At 44.7% G+C, this 23,937-nt stretch overlaps 1 protein-coding gene across 1 annotated transcript in view; it reads right to left on the bottom strand.

The window, feature by feature from the left end:
• Positions 1–1,829: 1,829 nt before the first annotated feature.
• The window catches only part of RRM2B (ribonucleotide reductase regulatory TP53 inducible subunit M2B), a 36,480-nt gene continuing 14,372 nt past the window's right edge, over positions 1,830–23,937 (bottom strand). The window contains exons 4-9 of the mRNA XM_063924218.1: positions 21,865–21,998; positions 21,027–21,121; positions 12,653–12,786; positions 9,863–9,967; positions 5,275–5,388; positions 1,830–2,989 (exon numbers count right to left, since the gene is read on the bottom strand). Coding sequence (XP_063780288.1) covers positions 2,837–2,989; positions 5,275–5,388; positions 9,863–9,967; positions 12,653–12,786; positions 21,027–21,121; positions 21,865–21,998 — 735 coding nt within the window. The 3' untranslated portion in view covers positions 1,830–2,836. The remainder of the gene's footprint in view (positions 2,990–5,274; positions 5,389–9,862; positions 9,968–12,652; positions 12,787–21,026; positions 21,122–21,864; positions 21,999–23,937) is intronic.

The following is a 23,937-nucleotide window of genomic DNA, read 5'->3' on the forward strand; positions in this document are numbered from 1 at the left end:
CTCTCTGCACGTTATATCTGCCCCACCTGCAGTGCACATGGTTTTGCCCAACTGCTAACAAACTTGCTGCTGCGATCAACTCAGAATTACCCCCAATGTTCCCTCAATAAACGCAGCTTCCTTAAGTTCTTCTTCACAGACAGGCAGCTTTCAGTCTGTTATGGTGTTTGGGCTGCGATTCCTGGTGACTCTGGCTCAATCATCCAACTAAAGGTAGCTGTATGTACAAACCTAAAGAAACAGATCGGTGCTTCTTTTCTGCTAAATGGTAATGATGGGTTAAGTAATTTAACAATATATAGTTTATACTGCTCAAAGGTGCAAATCAGCATTACAACCACAGAAGCCAATAAGACTTTTGCTTTGAGTGTCTGCTTTACACCAGATATATATCATCTTGTTGCTGATTGGTTGGTTTGGATTTTAACCACTAGGCAGTATTACCTTAATTGTGCCTGATATACTATACAAGGCTAATAGGCAGTGTCACTTGCAGCCCACTGTGGGGACAAAAATCCAATAAATTATTATTGTGTGGTGTTGAAAAACATTTCGGTGTCTTTGTCATAGAGCGCTAAAAACAGTTCTAGTGCAAATTCTGCTATTGTGCTCCAAAGTGCACCATGGTATAACACACATTCATTACAGAGAGCATTCCTGCATTATCAGATAATATGGGGGCCAATTCAGTAAGGATTGTAAAAATTACAAATTAGCAAAAATTGCGAAAGCACGCCCAAACGGAAAAACTGCAACACTAATTTAATGTTACAAAAAAAAGGTGGGCTTGTGTAATGTGCAAATATTGCGAAGACCTAAAAAAATATGCATTATTTGCGTATAAATTTTCAATTTTACGCATTTTTTGCTTACATGTTTCTGATGTTGCAATTTTTGCAAACAACTGTGTTTTAACCTCAAATATTGCACTACCTACTTTCCAGGCCAAAAAAAAAAAAAAAAGTGTTGCTGTTCTTGAACATATGTTTGTGTGTAGAGATATAAAAAAAAATAAAAAAATTACCAAATGTATGTGGGTATGTTTAGTTAACAAAAAAACGTGTTGGTTGCTTAAAAAGCATTAAAAAAACTGTTATGAAGCTAAAAGACATTAAGCAGATCCTACAAAACAAAATGCTTGGAAATGTTAATTGACGTTTGCTTTTAAAAAATAGTGTGGCTGTCAAACCTCGATTGTTAGTAAGTGTAAAAACAATTCGGTTCCTAACCTATATTTTATAAAGAAACCTGTGTTACAGAGTTTAAAGCTCCCTTACATGTTTAGAAGTTACTTTCAATACAGGTGAATGAAGTGTGTTGTGGTCTGAGATGTGAGTTTCTTCAGCTGGGGGTAATGAAGCAATGATTGCAGTATACATTGAACATTCTACAACTGAGGTCAGCTTGTGCAGTTTTTAAGGTAGACCTGTAGTCACTCAGAAACTGCACACCATAAGTGTGCGATCAGTTGTAAAAATTGCGTATGCACCGCCCACCGAACATCAGCGTACGCCCACAACACACCCCAGCCCGTCGTTTTTGCGAGTCCAGCCGTTTAGTACGCCCCCTACACGCCTACATTTCGTAGTGCATACGCAGTTTTTGCTTCGTCTCAGAAGTTGCATTTTTTTTCTCCGTTTTTGTGGTATATGGTGCTGATCTTGCGATTTTCCGCATTTTCTGCGATTTTCGCTGCTTTGCGATCCTTGCTGAATTAGGCCCATAATCAGGTAGGTTATGTTTTCAGATATATAATACATAAGCATACCTCCCAACATGACCCTTTCCAGGAGGGACAGAATGATCTGCTTCTGGACTTTTCTCTTAATTTATGATTGCCATCACCTGTGGTGAAACACCTTTCTTATCAGCACAGGTGTCTGCAATCATACATTAAGAGGGAAGTCCAGAAGCAGAGCATTGTGTCTCTCCTGGAGAGGGTCATGTTGGGAGGTATGCATAAGTAATTGTCCAGCAGTAACCTGGTTTCCATCACAGGCCTGTTACAATATAGTATAGTATCACCTCCAACTCAGATGTGATGGAACCTGGCACTGCAGTCAGTTGAAATATAGTGACAGCACTTGCCCCACCCATGTATGAATTAACCAATCCTTGCGGCCAGTCAGATTGCGCCTCTGCCGTTGGAGGATCACCTCCCTATTACCATGGCAACCTGCTGCAGAGCAGTGAGAGAGATCAGTCAACAATACAAGTGCATATACTGCAGAGATTTTATGTATGTATGTATGTATGTATGTATGTATGTATGTATGCGTGTTGTGAAGGAGTAAAGGGGAGCGGTGACATTTATTGTGCTCCTGTCAACTATTCTGGTGGGAGTTAATCCCAATGGTTCTACGGGGCAGATTTATCAAAGCTTGGTGAGAGATAAACGGGAGAGAGATAAACTATCAACCAATCAGCTCCTGTCATTTTTCAAGCACAGCCTGTAATTTGGCAGCTGGGAGCTGATTAGCTGCTATTTTATCTCTCTCCAAGCTTACATCTGCCCCTATGTCCACTAATGCACTGAAGAAATAAATGAATAATTGTAAAGTTCACACCACAGTGAATCCAGAAGTCTCAGTAATTACTGTATTGACCAATAGCAAAGAGTTTTTTGGGGGGAAATATGATGCGTCATTGAGTCACCACAGCTGGCAAGATCAGGAGTGTCTGCTGATGTTTGGGAAGACTGATGCATTTGAGGAATTAGTGTACGTTGAAATGACGGTGACAGGAATTTGCAGGGACCTGACTGCTGCTTTGATGCTGTATTGCACTTGTCCCTGAGACGATATCATCTTCTCAGACATGTCACACCACCAGCCAACTAAAAGTCTGCATCCAGAGTAAAGACGTTATCCGCTGACTGCGCCATAACAGCAAAATGCTGGTACTCGGACACGCGCTTCTCAAAGAAATTGGTTTTCCCTTCTAGAGAAATGTTCTCCATAAAATCAAATGGATTTCTGGCTTGAAATACCTGGAATGAAGACAGAAGCCAATGATCTACATGCACATAACCTTGATTGACAATGGACACAGACAGGCATATAGGTTACACATTAAGACCAGTACACTTTAAGATTTCCTCCATGCAACCTGCCGCATCAATAGCCATGAGATTGCAGACTATCTCACCACTAGGAACCTGTGGCATCAATAACTTATCAGCCCTCAGTCTGTGTGTAGGTGACAGGTCCATCAGGTTACTATATGGTTTTACAACCTTTAATGATGGAAACTATTTAGTTAAAAAGACAAGTCACGCACTAAAAGATGACTAAGTCTACTGGTGACACTTTATTTTGTTTTTTATATTGTGCAAGGTACATCTAAAATGCATCACTCCGCTGAAATGTAGCTGGAAGGTGCCAAAGACTCCTCCTTAAAGATATAGGGGGTAATTCCAAGTTGATCGCAGCAGGAATTCTGTTAGCAACTGGGCAAAACCATGTGCACTGCAGGGGAGGCAGATATAACATGTGCAGAGAGAGTTAGATTTGGGTGTGGTGTGTTCAATCTGCAATCTAATTTGCAGTGTAAAAATAAAGCAGCCAGTATTACCCTGCACAGAAATAAAATAACCCACCCAAATCTAACTCTCTCTGCAAATGTTATATCTGCCCCCCCTGCAGTGCACATGGTTTTACCCAACTGCTAAAAAATTTCCTGCTGCGATCAACTTGGAATTACCCCCATAGGATGAGCACTTGTCTCCTTCAGTTATGAAGTGGTGCAAAAATGAAAATAGCTGTGCCCCCATCGGCAAAGCAAGGGGTGCCAAGTCTCAGTTACTACAACTTTACAATCACCCACTTCATTCATTACAACTCTAATGTTTTCTCCAAAATACTGCATAGTGACGCCTCATTTATTACTTATTAATTTAATCACAGGTGAGGGGCTTTAGCTATATAGGTCACGTGTGTTTGAATGTTTTATCAAATTGGTTGCAGTGCATTCTGTTGGTTGTAGTGCAAGAAATGTGCAGTCTGAAATAAAGTGCATCTGGAAGGGGCGGAAGGCTGCCTCGCTGCAATTACTACAGCACAAGACTCATATCAAAATAAAGAACATCAATTGGGAGAAATATTTTGTACGCCCCCCTGGAAAAACGGGTCCTCCCCCACATGAGTCTTTGGTCTACCCCTTGAATTTTTTAAACCAGTCCTGCAATAAATCTAGATTTGTAAGTGGGTGTATAACTAGCGGCTTTCATATCAGCCCTCAGCAAGGGATGCTCTGAATTACCGAACTCCACCAATCGGCAAAAGCAAAATATTGCTTCATGCAGATGTAAAAACCGCGCACATTGCTCAAAATCAGCCACATTTGTGCAAAAACAGTTGCAAATAGCGCCTGTACCATAGGACTCGTACTTTGTATAAGCATGTGGGGGGTCCGCGCATGCGCAGACGATAGCAAAGGTACAGCAGGCACTATATGGAGGGGGTATTTGCTCTGCTCTGCATATAGCGTGGTCTAACCTGGCACAGGGTGTGCGGCATAGGGTCCCCTTTCCCTAGAAGCCCGTGTGCCCCACACACCCTGCACACATACAAATTGTTAATGTATAAGACGTCACCAGTCAATGCCGACAGCATGATCTCACATTGTTGTCATTTTATTTAAAGCCCTGTAACAGTGTCGGCATTATAGCGTTAAACATGATCTTAAAATTACTTATATGAAGCGGATATCAATTAAGCAATTACAGGTTAATTTGTCCCTTTCCTACATTTATCAAGACAGTGGTGGAATACATGATGGGGGGGGGGGGGGGGGTGTGATGTATCAAGCAGTGAAAAGAGTGAGGTGGACAAGTTGCCCATAGCAACCAATAAGCTGCTACCTATCATTTTGTAGAGTCCACTTGACAAATGCTACCTCAAAGCTGATTGGTTGGTTGCTGTGGGCAACCTCTCCACTCGAGAGAGATAAAGTGGATGGAGATAAAGTACCAACCAACCAGCTCCTAACTGCCATGTCACTGGCTGTGTTTCAAAAATAACAGTTAGGAGCTGATTGGCTGGTACTTTATCTCTGTCTACTTTATCTCTCTCCAAGGCTTAGTAAATAAACCCCTAGCATACTGCTCTTTCAGGTGTACATGTATCAAGCTGTGGAGAAGTTGTCCATCAGCTACTAACCGTCATTTATCTAGCAGACTTTGAAATGACAGTTAGACGCTGATGGGTTCCATTGGGCAACTGCTCCACTTTATCTCTCTCCAAGATTAGATACACCTCCCCTTCAGTCATTTACCTTTGGAAACCCCAGTTCCGCCAGCAGCCGATCTGCTACAAACTCTATATACGTATTCATCAGCCTGCAGTTCATCCCTATTAGATTCACAGGTAAAGCTTCTGTCAGGAACTCCTGCAACGGAGAGAAGGACATAGCAATGATGACAGACAGACAATGGGCCAATTACAGCAAGTGTTCTTCACATTCACTGATTCATTAACCATGTACTTTCCTTAATTATTTTATTGTTCCCTACATGTGTTTACAATGACTAGTAGTTAATAGAAATAGAATATTGGGGATATGCAATTTTGCACACAAAAATATTGAAAAATGATGAATAGTTTATTGGGTAGGACGGTGTCATACATTTAGATGAAGAGAAAATAATGTTACCCATTTTACAGATGTATCCTTTTACAGCTGGCCACAAAACGCCATGTGGTGCAAAACGTCTGGCGGAAGTGAACCACACCTCAGTGTACTAGAGACACCGGGCCGCGACTTTAACCGCATAGCAGAACTGGGCAGGAGTAAACAGCAGCGGTGGCTGCATCGTAGCACTGCATACATAGATTCAGACAAAGTCACACCCACATGTACAACTGTTGCATATATAATTAATCAGTGCAGTCCCATGAAGCGGTTTGGTCACATTGTGTTGCGACTGAGACACTCATCTGAGCATATAAGACATAAAACAATGCTCAGTGCATGCCGAGTTGCATGGTACCAGGCGCAGAGAGAAGGGCTGAGTTACAGAGCCCCCGGGTTACAAAGTATAAATATTACCACTCTGACTGGGACCTATAGTGGAGTAGGGTTCTTGTTTTTATATATAAGTGTAAATGAAAGTGAATTGTTCATGGTCCTATTATACAAAAAAAAATAATTCTTAATTTTCCAACAGTTTCCTTCTATATTTTATATTAGGTACTTTCGAGTTTGTCGCTATGTTCATGGTCTGTACGCAACACCTTTACGAAAGGAGAGAGTTGTTATGGACAGGGCCCATTACCCCTGTTGTGGCTGGAGCCAGTTTAGGGGGCACATAAAGGCAGTCAGATGTATTGGACCTAGGGATAAATGAAGTTCTACCTTTTGCCAAAAAAACATAAGACACATTGTAATTGTTTTCATTCTGAAAATAGGTCATTGAAGATAATTCGGGAAGGAAATATGCTGGGGCCGTGCTATCTAAAGGACTATTTGTTTCTGTCCTGCCGAGCTCGCCACTTGTGGCCCATGGCACGAATCTTGCAGCACTTAGTGGCTTCAGCATAAAGAAGTTGTTTTTAATAGCCGTTTGGGGATCACTACAGCATTTGCCTCATTGGTTGAGATTTAGATCCCTATGTGACCAGTACCCAAGCTGTTTCAATGGGTATCTTAAACACATTGAAATAATGGTGGTTTCATTGGCTGAAACTGCCTCTGCTTTTATTGATGGTAAGTCTGTGATTTATCATTACATGTCCTTTATGCTGGATTCCATATTAATTGCAAGGAATAAGGGCCCAAATTTATCAAGCCCTGGATGGTGATAAAGTGCACGGTGATAAAGTACCAGCCAATCAGCTCCTCACTGCCATGTTACAGGCTGTGTTTAAAAAATGACAGTTGGGAGCTGATTGGTTGGTACTTTATCACCATGCTATTTATCACTCTCCAAGGGCCAAATGTAATAGAGTGAGAGTTTTAGAAAGTGAGAGATTTGGTAAGGTTTTTCAGGTTTTTTTTAAAGTGGCAATCATTTACACAGCAAAATCTTGCTGTGTAAATGATTGTATATAAAGGAAAAGAGGTGCAGGTGCATTATCTTACACTAGCTCGACCTGTAATAACCAGAGGCATTTAGCATAATCCTGGCCAGGGCTATGAGCTTACCCACCGCGCCAAGGTATCCTCTCATTGGGTAAGTCCCTAACATTAACTAAGGGGGTTCAGGTCCGGGGGGCAGGACACCCCAGAGCCACCCAGCCAGACAACCCCAGGGAACCGCAAGAGTGATACAAATAAAGGGTTAAAGTAGGAGCAGCTAATGCTGCACGTGTGAGTGATGTGAGGAGTAAATGATTGCCACTTTTAAAAAAAACGGCAAAACCTTACCAAATCTCTCACTTTCTGAAACTCTCACTCTATTACATTTGGCCCCTAGACTTGATAAATCTGGGCCAAGGTCCCTTGCAGAGAAGAGGTTACAGCTGAGCACTGCTAAGTATGACAAAAAGGAATCAGAAAAGAGGAGGCTTGATATTTGCAAAACACGTGGATATCAGCATAGGCACAGTTACCTGCTTTCATCTTTCTGAACAAGTACATATATGAGGTGGCGCAAGGGCAGACATGGAATATGAATAAATGTAGTGTTATTTGAGGAGGGAGCACAAATTAGCAGATAACAATTTGTGCACGGTACTATGGGGGAGAAGTTGCCCCATCAACCAATCAGCAGCTCTGTATCATTTTATAGTATGCAAATTATAGATGTTACTTCAGTGCTGATTGGTTGCCATGTGCAAGTTCTCCACTGGCTCACTTCTCCAATCTTATCACTGCTTAGTAAATGTCCCCCATGTCTCTTGTCCTGCCTTCATGTCTCAGTATTGGGTCTAACTACGGCAGAGCCATAACTAGACATTTTGGTGCCCTGTGCCAAAAAGAACATTGGTGCCCCCTTCATATTTATAACAGGGATGAAGGGGCGTGACTTCGCGGGGAAGGAGCGTGGCCACAGGATAGTACCAATACACATTACGCTGCACAGTAATGTCCATTATTCACAATACACCACACAGTAGGACCCCTTATACACATTTTGCCACACTAGAGCTCTTTCTTCTCATTCCTGAGATGTAATTAGTAATATACAGTGGGGACTGAAAGTTTGGACACCCCAGGCAAAAATTAATTTTAATGTGCAAAAAGAAGCCAAGGAAAGATGGAAAAATCTCCAAAAGGCATCAAATTACAGATTAGACATTCTTATAACATGTCAAAAAAAAGTTTGATTTTATTTCCATCATTTACACTTTCAAAAGAACAGAAAACAAAAAATGGCGTCTGCAAAAGTGTGGGCACCCTGCAGAGTTAATACCTTGTACTGCCCCCTTTGGCAAGTATCACAGCTTGTAAACGCTTTTTGTAGCCAGCCAAGAGTCTTTCAATTCTTGTTTGAGGTATCTTCGCCCATTCTTCCTTACAAAAGTCTTCCAGTTCTTTGAGATTCCTGGGCTGTCTGTGACGCACTGCTCTTTTAAGGTCTATCCATAGATTTTCAATTATGTTGAGGTCAGGAGATTGGGAAGGCCATGGCAAAACCTTCAGTTTACGCCTCTTGATGTAATACACCGTGGATTTTGAGGTGTGTTTAGGATCATTATCCATTTGTAGAAGCCAGCCTCTCTTTAACTTCATCTTTTTCAAAGATGGCATCAAGTTAGCATCCAAAATTTGCTGGAATCTTATTTAATCCATTTTTCCTTCTACTCGTGAAATGTTCCCTGTGCCACTGGCTGCAATACAACCCCAAAGCATGATTGATCCACCCCCATGCTTAACAGTTGGACAGAGGTTCTTTTCATTAAATTCTGTGCCCTTCCTTCTCCAAACGTACCTTTGCTCATTCCGGCCAAAAAGTTTGATTTTAACCTCATCGGTCCACAGAACTTTATTCCAAAATGCATCAGGCTTGTCTATATGTTCATTTGCAAACTTCAAACGCTGATTTTTGTGGTGAGGACGTAGAAGACGTTTTCTTCTGATGACTCTTCCATGAAGACCATATTTGTACAAGTATCTCTTTATAGTGGAATAGTGTACCACAACTCCAGTGTCTGCCAGATCTTCCTGGAGGGATCGTGCAGTCAAACGTGGATTTTGACTTGCTTTTCTCACAATCCTGCGAGCTGTTCTGTCTGATATTTTTCTTGGTCTTCCAGATCTTGCTTTAACTTCCACTGTTCCTGATGACTGCCATTTCTTAATTACATTCCGAACAGAGGATATGGGCATCTGATAACGCTTTGCTATCTTCTTATAGCCTTCTCCTGCTTTGTGAGCGTCAACTATTCTCAGTTTCAGTGTTCTACACAACTGCTTAGAGGAACCCATGGTGCTGATTGTTGGAGCAAGGTCAGATGAGTCTGGGCTTTTAAAACCTTTGAGATTGACATCACCTGGTCTTTCCAGATGATGATTGAGAACAATCCATGACACTGCCAGGTCTCAGCTGTCCAAAGGGGGCAGTACAAGGTATTAACTCTGCAGGGTGCCCAAACTTTTGAAGACGCCATTTTTTGTTTTCTGTTCTTTTGAAAGTGTAAATGATGGAAATAAAATCAAACTTTTTTTGACATGTTATAAGAATGTCTAATCTGTAATTTGATGCCTTTTGGAGATTTTTCCATCTTTCCTTGGCTTCTTTTTGCACATTAAAATGAATTTTTGCCTGGGGTACCCAAACTTTCAATCCCCACTGTACATCGCAGTGGGTGCTCGGCGGGTTAAGCAGACGTTCGACTCCCACGGTAACACAAGAGTATTCTGTAAATCTGCACCTCCCTCTCACACAACAGCACATTTCATATTGATTACCACACATTACCTGTTCTATTCTCACCGCGCTGACGATGATCTCGGTGACTCTCTGTTGGGTGGGTTTGTTCACCAAGTAATGAAACATCAAACATGCAAAATCACAGTGAAGACCCTGCAGATCCACAATGACACGTATTTTAGCTATAGCATACACTGTACCTATTAAAAATGTGAACAACATAGGCTGAACTTCTAAGACATGCAAATAGCATAGGCTAAACTTACAGTTTAATTGTTTTCTCGTTCTATTTAGAAATGTAAAAAAAAAACATGATTGGTTGCTATGGGTTACAGCATTTTTGTGCGCCTGTCTATATAACTTGGTGCAGCATTAACTCGCATATATAGTGGCAGATGCTCAATTAGCTTAGTGATATCATTCAGGTGATTGAAAGGGAAGGGTATTTCTAAGCAAGAAAAACAGGCATTTTGTATCCCCCAGCACCCTGAATGATCACAGTAACCAGATTTAAATTTCACACAATATTAGAATTCAGAGAACTCGGTTACATATATTTGCGCAAATGTATGAATGAGCCCCAAAGCTGCGTCAAGGCCTCTCTGTATATTTGGGGTCCCTAGCGCTATATCTAGGTGCAGGGTGTGGCACCCCAAAAAATCAGCATAAGCCAGAAAGCCCAGGGCAGCATACCAGTGAAAAAACTATAATGTTAATAAATTAGTATTTAGGAAGCCGAAGCTATAAAGAAAGTGATACAAAAATTAGATGTAATTAAGCGTTAATAGAATGTAAGGGTATGCCACACTGAAGCCATCCAGCTCAGCCAGTCCAGGGGCACCCCACCCCACACCTCCATTACCCCACTAACACTATTTCTTCATTTTAATTCCATCTAATTTTTGTATCACTTTCTTTATAGCTTCGGCTTCCTAACACTAATTTATTAACAGTATAGTTTTTTTCACTGGTATGCTGCCCTGGGCTTTCTGGCTTATGCTGATTTTTTGGGGCGCCACACCCTGCACCTAGATATACTGTAGCGCTAGGGACCCCAAATATACAGAGAGGCCTTGATGAGGCTTTGCGGCTTATTCATACATTTGCGCAAGTATATTTAACCGAGATCTCTGAATTCTAATATTGTGTGGGATTTAAATCTGGTTACTGTTATCATTCACGGTGCTGGGGGGAACAAAATGCCTGTTTTTCTTGCTGCAGCAACTCATCTGGATTCTAAGCTAAGTCAAAATATTGCCCTGCATCAGAGATTTGTGGCAAGAAAACATTTGCTAGAGATCATTAAATATAACAATATCTTACTTTCTCTCCCCTCATTCTGTGGGTTCTGCAACAGATCAGATGACCCAAGCAGGAGATCCTCTCACCTACTGGGGGTGGGATTTTATCAAACGGCCGCTGTGCTGATAATGCAATGACAGAGGTTCTACAGCTTAGGCCAACTGTACAGAGCCAATGTGGCAAATTTTCTAAGGAAGGGGAAATTATCCCTGAAACGCATTATTGAAGAACTAACAGCCGGGCAGGCCGGTTACATATCACAGCGCACAATGCCTTGTGACACTACCACACTGCAAGTGCATAATGGGTCACATTCTGAAGTGTACGCAAGTCCAAGTGGGCACCTGCATATATCCTCAAACTGGGCTTGTGCAATCTAGTCGCAGACTATGGGCTCAATTTAGACCTGATCGTTGCTGTGCGTTTTTGCACAGCAGACAATTATCCATAGACTGCGCATGCGTATGCACCGCAATGCGCACGCGCATCGGCAGACACCAACAGGCATCGCCGGACAGCGACAGGCTGGTACGAAAATTTCAATCACACAGCCATTCGCATGCTGATAGACAGGAAGAGGCCATTTGTGGGTGGTAAGTGACCATTTTGTGGGAGTGTCAGGGAAAACGCAGGCGTTCTCAAGCGTGTTCAGGGAGGGTGTGTGACGTCAGCTCCGGTCCGATCAGCCTGTTCTCATCGCACTGTAGGAGTAGGTCCTGGGCTGCGCACAGACTGCACACAGTGGAAAAACCATTCGATGGTGAGTGAGGTGCGAAGGGATTTGCAGTTGTCCGCTGACTAAGGGCCATTTTTAGCAGCTCGCCGTGCACACGCAAACGCACACTTGCACGGGTGAACTTACACTCCCCTGGGGCGGCGACTATCTGAATGAAGGACAGCAAAATTAGCAGCCCAGCGATCAGTTCTGAATCGCCCCCTACGCACGGGCCATGACATACATACGCACACAGACAAATTGGAAGTGCAGGTGGATTGATCTGTTCCTTGGCGGAATTCTCTTTGCATTAAATGGACAATTCTGGTGTGGACTAGCGGAACGGATCCATCTTGTTGGAGTGACATGGGTGTGGAGCATGCAAACGGCATGGAGCATGGGACGACTGTTTATGACAGGTCTTTTGCACCCAGCATGGAGTGGGTGTACGTCATGATACTAAAGATGACTGGCGGGCTCTGCATGAAAATTTACTAGCACCATAAACAGACCCTCCAACATGACCCCTGCCACCCGGTATACAATGATCTGCTCCCAGACATCCCCCCCTAATTTATGACTGTGCTGGTCTAGGGGATTGATGAGAAGGGTGCTCCTAATATAGGACAGCAATCATAAATTATGGGGGGGAGTCCAGGAGACGAGCGGTCATGTTGGAGGATGTGCATTTATAAACCAAGGTGAAGTCTTGTTCTAGGAATATTTTTACAGAGTCGCCTTTAAGTGCCTAAATAAAAATGTATGTTTAGAGTCACTTCCATGTGTCAGGGGTAAGATGTCACATGCGGACGTGACCTTACCTCATCCCGGCTGATCAGCTCATTGGAGAAGGTGAGACCAGGCATCAGACCTCTCTTCTTCAGCCAGAAAATAGCAGCAAACGATCCAGAGAAGAAGATTCCTTCAACAGCAGCGAACGCCACGACTCTCTCTCCTGTCATTAATGCAATAACAATTCTTACTCCACATCGGGAAGCCCCGCCTCTGTTCCACACAAACCCGGCTGTAAGTTACATGTAGGGATGCTGCTACTGTAGGGGTAGCTACACTAGAGCGACTTCCCAAGCCGAAATCCAGGACATCACTGTGATATAATAAAAACCATGTGCTCTCCTTCCTTTTGGTGGGGCACATATGTGAAACGATTGCCAAGAACCCACTTATACTAAGGGGTAACATAATTTCCTATAACTTGCAGGCAGCAGCGGGATTTCAGCGATTCAGCCGATAGATCTAAAGCAGAAATATTTTAAAAGGCGAAACCAGGTTACGTTATTTTCACTTTAAATCTAGCAGCTAAATTGTCAAAATCCTGCAGCTCCCTGCAACTCACCCATTATTACTTTTACCCATAAGATCTGATATCTTGGGCATCTTGATAAAAAATACACACACACACACACACACACACACACACACACACACACACATATAATACTGCTAGTACATGCATGATAATGTACCAGATTAGTGACAGCAATGCACTGTAGAGAATACACCATAGTCGTGTGCAGTATTATGTAACATATGTATAATTCACTGTCTGGAACCTGATCCCTAGAGGAGGAGGTGGACTCTCAGGCAGTTGGGTCAACTAGGGGTTTCCCCTGTGCCCCTGTGAGCCAGTTTAACTCTGTACAGATACAACAAGCATTAACTGGGTACCACATGCATCACTGTTTCACCTTCACTATGCTGACAGCACATAAAAAACATTAAATTGTTTGGTTGTAGTAACACTACTGGCCACTTGGTGGACTCTTACCACACACTGCTAAATTGCATTCATTCATCAGATTCCTATTCCACTATTTCCAGAAAACTTTGGAATAACTAAAAAAAAAAAAATGGACAACCCCTTATATAGCATGAGCAAGGATGTGGGGTCCATTTGCTAGAGAGGAAACCAGCACCAGGATAGAAAGTTTGGTACACAGTATGGGATAGATGCAATTACTGTGGGTTGTACTGCACAGACTCTTATTCCAGTTATTCCGCAGTCTCAATTAGAGACCCGAGATCAACCCACGAACATCTCCGAGGCAGCAGTTGGATTTCTGCTCACAACTTGGGCATATCACGGATCTCTATGACTAGCTCCTCAAATATTAACCGGCAGAAGAGACTGGATAGCAGCCTGCATATCCTTTGTTCCATTCAGCAATCTGTTATCCCACACTCACTGGACCTCTCTTTTAGTGGGAATTATCCCAGGCAGGCTGCATAGCCCTGGAATTTATGTCAGTCTTCCCATTAATTTCAATCGGCATTCTAGCAATTGATCAATTGCTTCAACATGACATCTGGTGGTAGAAAAAGGGTACTGCATATAAAACAAATTGAGACACTCAACACTAAAACTAAAGGTGTTGTTCATTAAGCCTGTGCAGAAGGTGACGCATTTTGAATCTGAAATCTGCATAAATCAATACACATAATGAAAGCAATCAGCAGATGCACAATGCCAATATGCACTGGCCTGGCACTGACGGGCTACTGAATTCAAGTGTCTGCAATGGAACCATACTTGATCAGATTTTATATATTAAAAATCAGATTTTATATATTAAAGTGTAATTACTGCTATGTTACACTAGGAGGCGCTTGTTTCTCTCTTGCCTCGACTCAGGTTCTTTTTCAAGAACCCTTTTACACCAAACGTCGACACGGGTAGACCCGGCAATAACCTTAGTTACTGAGGCAGTGGAAAAGAGGTATTCGTGTCCAGATATCAGGAAATTCAAATCACATATTTATCATTTATTTCAGCATATGCATTCAACTAAAAATTTTAAAAAATAGTCTACAGCTCATGCGCATATTGCCAGGAAAATGGTGCCGTGGCCATTTTCTCAGAGATTTTCCTGCTGAGCATGCGTGAAACACCAGGAAAATGGTGCCACGCCATTTTCCCAGTGATTTCAGCAGCGCTGCTGCTGCGCCAAGGGTAAGTATTAAAAAATAGGATTTTAATACCTACTGGTAAATCCTTTTCTCTTAGTCCGTAGAGGATGCTGGGGTCACCATTAGAACCATGGGGTATAGACGGGATCCGCAGGAGACATAGGCACTTTAAGACTTTGAAAGGGTGTGAACTGGCTCTTCCCTCTATGCCCCTCCTCCAGACTCCAGTTATAGGAACTGTGCCCAGGGAGACGGACATTTCGAGGAAAGTATTTATTGTTAAACTAAGGTGAGATTCATACCAGCTCACACCTCAAGCATGCCACACAACGTGGCATTCAACAGAACACAAGCCAACGGCATGAACAATTGCAGCAACATGCTGACAATAAACGTAACACAACATGTGTGTAACTACAACTAATAACTGCAGAAACAGTACGCACTGGGACGGGCGCCCAGCATCCTCTACGGACTAAGAGAAAAGGATTTACCAGTAGATATTAAAATGCTATTTTCTCATACGTCCTAGAGGATGCTGGGGTCACCATTAGAACCATGGGGTTATACCAAAGCTCTAAAACGGGCGGGAGAGTGCGGATGACTCTGCAGCACCGACTGACCGAACTTAAGGTCCTCATCGGCCAAGGTGTCAAACTTGTAGAACTTTGCAAATGTGTTTGACCCCGACCAAGTAGCTGCTCGGCAAAGTTGCAATGCCGAGACCCCCCGGGCAGCCGCACAGGATGAACCCACCTTTCTCGTAGAATGGGCCTTCACCGATTCCAGTAATGGCAATCCAGCCGTGGAATGAGCATGCTGAATCGTGTTACAGATCCAGCGTGCAATGGTCTGCTTGGAAGCAGGACACCCAACCTTGTTGGGAGAATACAGGACAAACAGAGCCTCTGTTTTCCTAATCTGAGCCGTTCTGGCGACATAAATCTTCAAAGCTCTGACCAGATCAGAGATTTTGACTCAGCGAAGGCGTCAGTAGCCACAGGCACCACAATAGGTTGGTTCATGTGGAAAGAGGAAACCCCCTTCGGTAGAAATTGTTGACGTGTCCTCAATCCAGCTCTTTCTTCATGGATGATCAAATAAGGGCTCTTGTGAGACAAGGCCGCTAACTCAGACACCCGCCTTGCAGATGCCAAGGCCAACAGGATGACCACTTTCCAAGTGAGGAATTTCAACTCCACCTTCCGTAAAGGTTCAAGCCAATGTGATTGAAGGAACTGCAACACCACATTAAGGTCCCATGGTGCCACTGGAGGCACAAATAGAGGTTGGATGTGCAACACGCCTTTCACGAAAGTCTGAACTTCTGGAAGGGAGGCCAATTGTTTCTGAAAGAAAACTGATAAGGCTGAAATCTGTACCTTAATTGAGCCCAATTTTAGGCCCGCATCCACACCTGCTTGTAGAAAATGGAGAAAACGTCCTAGCTGAAACTCTTCCGTAGGAGCCTTCTTGGATTCACACCAAGAAACATATTTTCTCCAAATACGGTGGTAATGTTTAGATGTTACCCCTTTCCTGGCCTGAATAAGTGTGGGAATGACTTCACTGGGAATACTCTTACGGGCTAGGATTTTGCGCTCAACTGCCACGCCTTCAAACGTAGCCGTGGTAAGTCCTGATACACGCACGGCCCCTGGTGTAACAGGTCCTCGCGCAGAAGAAGAGGCCAGGGATCTCCTATGAGTAATTCCTGAAGATCTGGATACCAAGCCCTCCTTGGTCAGTCTGGGACAATGAGGATCGCCCGGATCTTTGTTCTTCTTATGATCTTTAGAACTTTTGGAATGAGAGGAAGTGGAGGGAATACATACACCGACTGAAACACCCACGGTGTCACCAGAGCATTCACTGCGATTGCTTGAGGGTCCCTTGACCTGGAACAATATCTCTGAAGCTTCTTGTTGAGATGAGAAGCCATTGTGTCTACTTGAGGAACTCCCAATGACCTGTCACCTCTGCAAAGACTTCTTGGTGGAGGCCCCACTCTCCTGGATGGAGATCGTGTCTGCTGAGGAAGTCTGCTTCCCAGTTGTCCACTCCTGGAATGAAGATCGCTGACAGAGCGCTTGTATGCTTTTCCGCCCAGCGGAAAATCCTTGTGGCTTCTGCCATTGCCGCTCTGCTTTTCGTTCCGCCCTGGCGGTTTATGTACGCTACTGCTGTTACATTGTCCGACTGGATCAGTACAGGCAGATCTCGGAGAAGATGTTCGCTTGCAGAAGGCCGTTGTAAATGGCCCTTAACTCCAGAACATTTATGTTGAGACAAGTTTCCTGACTTGACCATCTTCCTTGGAAGTTTTCTCCCATTGTGACTGCCCCCCAGCCTCGGAGGCTTGCATCCGTGGTCACTAGGATCCAGTCCTGTATCCAGAACCTGCGCCCCTCTAGGAGGTGAGAGCTGTGCAGCCACCACAGGAGTGATATCCTGGTCTTGGAAGACAGGATTATCCTCCGGTGCATGTGTAGGTGGGACCCGGACCACTTGTCCAACAGGTCCCACTGGAACACTCTGGCATGGAACCTGCCAAACTGAATGGCCTCGTAGGCTGCAACCATCTTCCCCAGCAACCGAATGCATTGATGGATTGACACTCTTGCTGGTTTCAGAATTTGTTTGACCAGACTCTGAAGTTCCAGAGCCTTTTCCACTGGAAGAAAAACTCTCTGTAGTTCTGTGTCCAATATCATTCCCAAAAACGACAACCGCGTCGTCGGAATCAACTGTGATTTTGGCAAGTTTAGGAGCCAACCATGTTGTTGAAGAACTGTCAGGGAGAGTGCAACGTTTCGCACCAACTGGTCCCTGGATCTCGCCTTTATCAGGAGATCGTCCAAGTATGGGATAATTGTGACTCCTTGCTTGCGAAGGAGAACAATCATCTCCGCCATCACTTTGGTGAAAATCCTCGGAGACGTGGATAGACCAAACGGCAACGTTTGAAATTGGTAATGACAATCCTGAATTGCAAACCTCAGGTAAGCCTAATGCGGAGGATAAATGGGAACATGTAAGTAGGCATCCTTTATGCCCACCGACATCGTAAAATCCCCTTCCTCCAGACTGGAGATCACTGCTCGGAGAGACTCCATCTTGAATTTGAATTTCTTTAGGTAGAAATTTAGGGATTTCAGGTTTAGGATTGGTCTGACCGAGCCATCCGGCTTCGGGACCACAAACAGGCTCGAAAAAAAGCCTTCTCCCTGTTGTGACTGGGGAACCCTGACGATAACTTGATTTTGACACAACTTTTGTATTGCGTCGCAAACTACCTTCCTGTCCGGAAGAGACGCTGGTAAGGCCGATTTGAAAAAAACGAAGAGGGTGAACGTCTTGAACCTCCAGCTTGTACCCTTGGGATACTATTTGTAAAACCCATGGGTCTAGGTCCGAACGAACCCAAAACTGTCTGAAGAGTTTGAGAGGTGCCCCCACCGGTGCGGACTCCCGCATAGGAGCCCCAACGTCATGCGGTGGAATTGGCAGAAGCCTGGGAGGACCGTTTACCTCTTCCCCTTCCTCTAGTAGCAAGGAAGGAAGAACCTCGGCCCTTTCTGTATTTATTGGGCCGAAAGGACTGCATCTGATAGTGGTGCGTTTTCTTTTGTTGTGGAGGAACATAAGGTAAAAAGGATGACTTACCCGCGGTAGCTGTAGACACCAAATCATCAAGGCCGTCATCAAATAAGGCCTTGCCTTTGTATGGTAGAGATTCCATACTTTTCTTGGAATCAGCATCAGCATTCCATTGGTGTATCCACAACGCTCGTCTAGCTGAGACTGCCATGGCATTGGCCTTAGATCCCAAAAGACCCATATCTCTCGCAGCTTCCTTAAGGTATGCTGCAGCGTCCTTGATATAACCCAGCGTTTTTTGGGAATCTGAAACTTTTAGTCAGGAGCTTCCCAGAGTTTTTCAAATAGCGTGTTCAGTTCATGAGAGGGAGGAAACGTTACCTCAGGTTTCCTTTCCTTATATATACAGACCCTTTTATCAGGGACAGCCGGGTCCTCAGTGATATGTAGTACCTCTTTAACCGCCACAATCATGTACTGAATGCTTTTTGCCAATTTTGGATCTAATCTGGAATCGCTATAGTTGACACTGGAATCAGAATCCGTGTCGGTATCAGTGTCTGCCAAGTGGGCCAGCATACATTTCTGTGACCCTGAGGGGCCCTAACTTTGCAATAACATATCTTCTACAGATTTCTTCCATGCCTGGGTCTGAGGCTCAGACTTATCTAGCCTCTTACTAATAAGAGCCACATTAGCATTCAAGGCGTTCAACACATGTACCCAATCAGGCGTCGGCGGTGCCGACATGTTCACCCCCACAGCCGTTTGTGTCCCTAATACAGCCTTCTCCTGGGAAGAGCCTTCAGCCTCAGACATGTCGACACACGTGCACCCAACACCCACAGACACACCGGGCATATAGGGGACAGACCCACAGTAAAGCCTGTCAGAGAGACACAGAGGGGATTTGCCAGCTCACACCCCAGCGCCCAATCAGCGGTTCTGAAGCGCCCAGTAAATGCCCCAGACCTATAGCGCGCTTTTTATATAAAGTATATTGCACCAAATTTAGCCAGTGCCCCCCCCCCCCCCCCCCCCCCCCCGCGCCCTGCACCCTGTAGTGCTGCATGTATGTGGGAGCTTGGCGCGCAGCGTCCGCACGCCTTCGGTACCTCAGATAAATGCCGTCACTGAAGTCTTCTTTTCTTCATCTACTCACCTGTCTTCTGACTTCTGGCTCTGTAAGGGGGTTACGGCAGGCTGCGGGAGTGAGCATCTGAGCGTACCCAGCGATCAAACCCTCAGGAGCTAATGGTGTCCTGTAGCCAGAAGCAGAGCCCTTAAACTCACTGGAAGTGGGTCATACTCCTCTCCCCTAGGTCCCACGAAGCAGGGAGGTTGTTGCCAGCAGCCTCCCTGAACATAAAAAACCTAACAAAAAGTATTTTTCCAGAGAAACTCAGTAGAGCTCCCTGTAGTGCGTCCAGTCTCACTGGGCACAATTCTAAAACTGGAGGAGGGGCATAGAGGGAGGAGCCAGTTCACGCCCTTTCAAAGACTTAAAGTGCCCATGTCTCCTGCGGATCCCGTCTATACCCCATGGTTCTAATGGTGACCCCAGCATCCTCTAGGACGTATGAGAAATTATGGGTGCAGGGTGTGCGGTGTGGATCCCCTGGACCCCTGTGCACTGCACACACTGCACCCATTATAAATACGCCAGTGGGCTGATGTGAATGACCGAATATTCTTTGTAAGGGTGTGTACACACGGTGAGAGATTTTCTTTCGATTTGGACTATATAGTCAAAATCGCAAGAAAAGTTAGTGCAGATCGCAAGGTGAAAGTCACCTTGCGATCCCGATTCGATCCCGATGCGCGGTCCCGCCAGGTCGGCATCGCAAGAAAAGATAGACTGTGCAGGCAAGTCAATCCTTGCTAGTTCGGTGTACTATCTAGTTCATCTCACATGTCAGTGACATCTCACATAAGCCAAAATCTCACATAAGCCAAAATCGTAAGCACACATAGTCCATATCTCAAGAAAAATTAGTCAAAATCTGTGCTATCTGGGCTCCGGGGAGTTCAAGGGAAATCGCAAGTGAAAATCGGGCATAGCAAGGATCTCACCGTGTGTACACACCCTAAAGCCCTGCAGAATATGTGCGCTATATAAATAACTGGAAACAATAATAAACAATTAGTGTGCGCTATATAAATAACTGGTAATAACAATAAATAGAAAACACATTGCGTAATCCTATTCTAAAAGGCAAAATAACCACAATCAAAGGTCAAGAAATTAACAAGCAAGATAAAAAACAGAATTGCGCTTATCTAATAAAGATGACCAATCACCAAAGGTAACTCAGCACAATGATAGAACTGGATTACGACGTGTGCATGCTAGTGTCTGTGTATTTATTTATTTGAGCCCTGATAGCTAATGATTATGCAATGAGTGTAGCCATACTGTTGAACAGTGATTTGCTGGTGATTGATTTGTACACAGCTTATCAAAATGTGCTTCTTGAGGGCACCCCATGGACACGACCTGGTCTGCTCTACACTTACTGACATATAAGGCTTTCTTCTACAATAATCAGCTGGTTTTTAGGTTTAAAATGTATATGTAACACTACCATATAAATAGTTCTGTTCAGCTTTACAAGATCAGGCTCATTTGAAGTGGCACAGTACCCCCAGCTCTCGCAGGTCCATACATACCAAAGGAAGCTGTCCTATCGGATATCCAGCGCAAGGCCCAATCGGCTTTCTTCCTTACACACGGCATAGTTTCTATTGCATTAAATAAGAAATTCCTGGAAGAAAAATCAAGTAAAATGTCACTAATTTTGTACTTATATTCAATATGCTCCTGTCTAATACCCCTTACAGTGCATGGTGGTCATTCAGAGTTGTTCGCTCGTTGCCGTTTTTCGCAACAGAGCGATTAGGTAGAAAATGCGCATGCGCATGGTACGCAGCGCGCATGCGCTTAGTTATTTAACACAAAACTTAGTAGAATTACACAGGCTCGAGCGACGTTTTTGCACGGAGATTTCCTGGCCTCTGCAACGGGTGGCTTGCGCATCCCTATGGGTGCTGCAAGCTGCACAATGGTGCCGGGGAAGATCAGATACCGCGTCCTTGGACATAGCTCGGATCAGTAATGCAGCAGAGGGCGTGGCGCTTGCTGCTGCTGCATTACCATATTAGTGCTATCGCTGCTGCAGCTATTCCAACCACATCTGAATCAGGCACATTGTGCAAACATGAAGGGATAATTTGTGAATAAACCCTCTGTGCGTGCGCCATTGCTAATCCATCATCGTGCATGTGCGCACTGCAGCTTTAGCGCAAGCGCAGTAGCAAAACATCGCTCCACTTCGTTCCGGAGTCGACATCGTCTGCACCATGTTTCCCTGTATATGCAGCATTTATGACAAGCTATATAGCTGTTCTATACACATGATCTCAGATGCTAACCACTGTGCCACCATGCTGAAACATTTTTAGATTGACTTTCTATAGCCAAGGCATATATCACTGGAGCCCTCCATACCGTCTCTGGGTGTCCTTAATATAGGTCTCGATGAGCAGGCTGTACATTTCCGAATGGATGTTCTCAATGACAATCTGGAAGCCATAAAAGCAGCGGGCTTCTGGGATCTGCACCTCCTGACTGAAGCGCTCCACCTGAGGAGGTACCAATCGCAGAAAGGCTTAGGGGCAATAGTAAGGACTACAGAGCACTGATTCCTATGGATTCTGAGATGCATGCCAAGCCGATTTTTCCGCAGTTGCGTAATTACCGGCACTGCGCATGTGCTGGCCTTGCTACGGCAGTCGCAGTGAGGATTTATTCGCAAAGTGATTGGCAGACAGGAACCATTTGGGAGCGGTTACGGAGAGCAGTGGCAAAAACACAGGCGTGCCGTGACCGTTTTTGTATCGTGTCTCAGTCTGCGACTGCGATCTCGAATGCAGCTGCAAAGGCCCCAGCATCTTACGTTCTGTGGCCGTACGGCTACTCGGAACTTCGATGATCAGCTGATCTATGACAGACGCTGCATTTCTGTACGCAGTGGCTGGGACTCGCAAGGCCACCGGTTGGGTGTCTTCGCACAAATCCAGATGCCTGCAGCATTTGCATATTATCGCTGAGTACATACTCACAGCTGCGGTAGCATCAGCATACATCTATGAATCAGGCCCAATGTATCTCTGAAGTGGAATCTTGTAGCCCCACTATCATCCCAAAAACTTTTTTTTTACCAGGCTGCCAATTACAGCTTGCCCATTGATGTATATGGAGCTGCGCCGCCCCATACACTTCAGTGGTGAGAACTGCTAAATTGAAACCTATGTAAACCACATGAGTCACCTCTATTGACCTTGTGGTTAGAGATGGAGACCACAAGGTCAACAGAGGTGACCCTTGTGGTTTACATAGGATTCAATGGAAAACAGCAAAAACAAAAAGGAGGCTGCGCTAGGGTGCACCAATAGAATAAACAATGTACCCGAGCGATTTAAGTACTCTAATTATACAATTTATTATTGCAAAAAAAAGTATATTAAAAATGAGTAAAGCATAAAACTGCATGCATGTCACTTATATTTAAAAGTATGAATTCGGATATTAGGATATTATTACCCAATAGGTCAGGAACTGAGTAATACGTGGTTGAAGGAGTCCGTTCCAATAATGTTCCCCTGTGCCAAAAGAACTTATCCAAGCAACAATTGGGGTCATTCCGAGTTGATCGTAGCTGTGCTAAATTTAGCACAGCTACGATCATGTTCCCTGACATGCGGGGGGACGCCCAGCACAGGGCTAGTCCGCCCCGCATGTCAGTGCCGCCCCCCCCCCACACACACACACACACAAATACAAAAGTATCGCACAGCGACGATGCCTTTCTATTTGAGGAGTAACTCCCGGCCAGCGCAGCACCTGCGGCTGGCCGGGAGTGAATTGTCGCTGCCGCTGGCCGCAGCGGCTGCGTGAGACGTCATGCAGCCGCCGCGGCCCGTTGGCCGGACTGCTCCCCCTAAACGGCGGCTTAACGCCGCCATTCAGCCCCCTCCCGCCCAGCGACCGCCTCTGTCTCAGAGGCGATCGCTAGGCAACGAAAGCTGCCATGCGCCGGCGCACTGCAGCGCATGCGCAGTTCCGACCCGAACGCTGCGACAAACTGCAGCGAGCGATGGGGTCGGAATGACCCCCAATATTCCTGGAAATGAGTGAGAGTCCAGTGGGAGGTAAGCAGTTCCTTAGTACGAGCTCCTCATGCAGCACGGTATAGATAGTCCTCCTATAAGCAGATAACTGGGTGGATTCCTCTCCAAGGCTTGGTCGATAGCGTAGAATAATCTGGGGATGGTCCGGTCCTCTACTCCTATGTTCCTGACTGTAGTATGTGAACACATAGGTGTTGTAGGGCCTGACATGCGAGGCGGACTAGCCCTGTGCTGGGCGTCCCCCCGCATGTCAGAGAATCTGAACGCAGATGTGCTAAATTTAGCGCATCTACGATCAGGTCTGAATCACCCCCTCAGTCAATTTGGCTTAAGGACTGAAGCATGGATATCCTTAAAACCTGGACTGTAATGGCAGAGCTGGGAAACACTA

The sequence above is a fragment of the Pseudophryne corroboree genome, chromosome 5 (assembly GCF_028390025.1).
Source record: "Pseudophryne corroboree isolate aPseCor3 chromosome 5, aPseCor3.hap2, whole genome shotgun sequence".
Taxonomy (NCBI): domain Eukaryota; kingdom Metazoa; phylum Chordata; class Amphibia; order Anura; family Myobatrachidae; genus Pseudophryne; species Pseudophryne corroboree.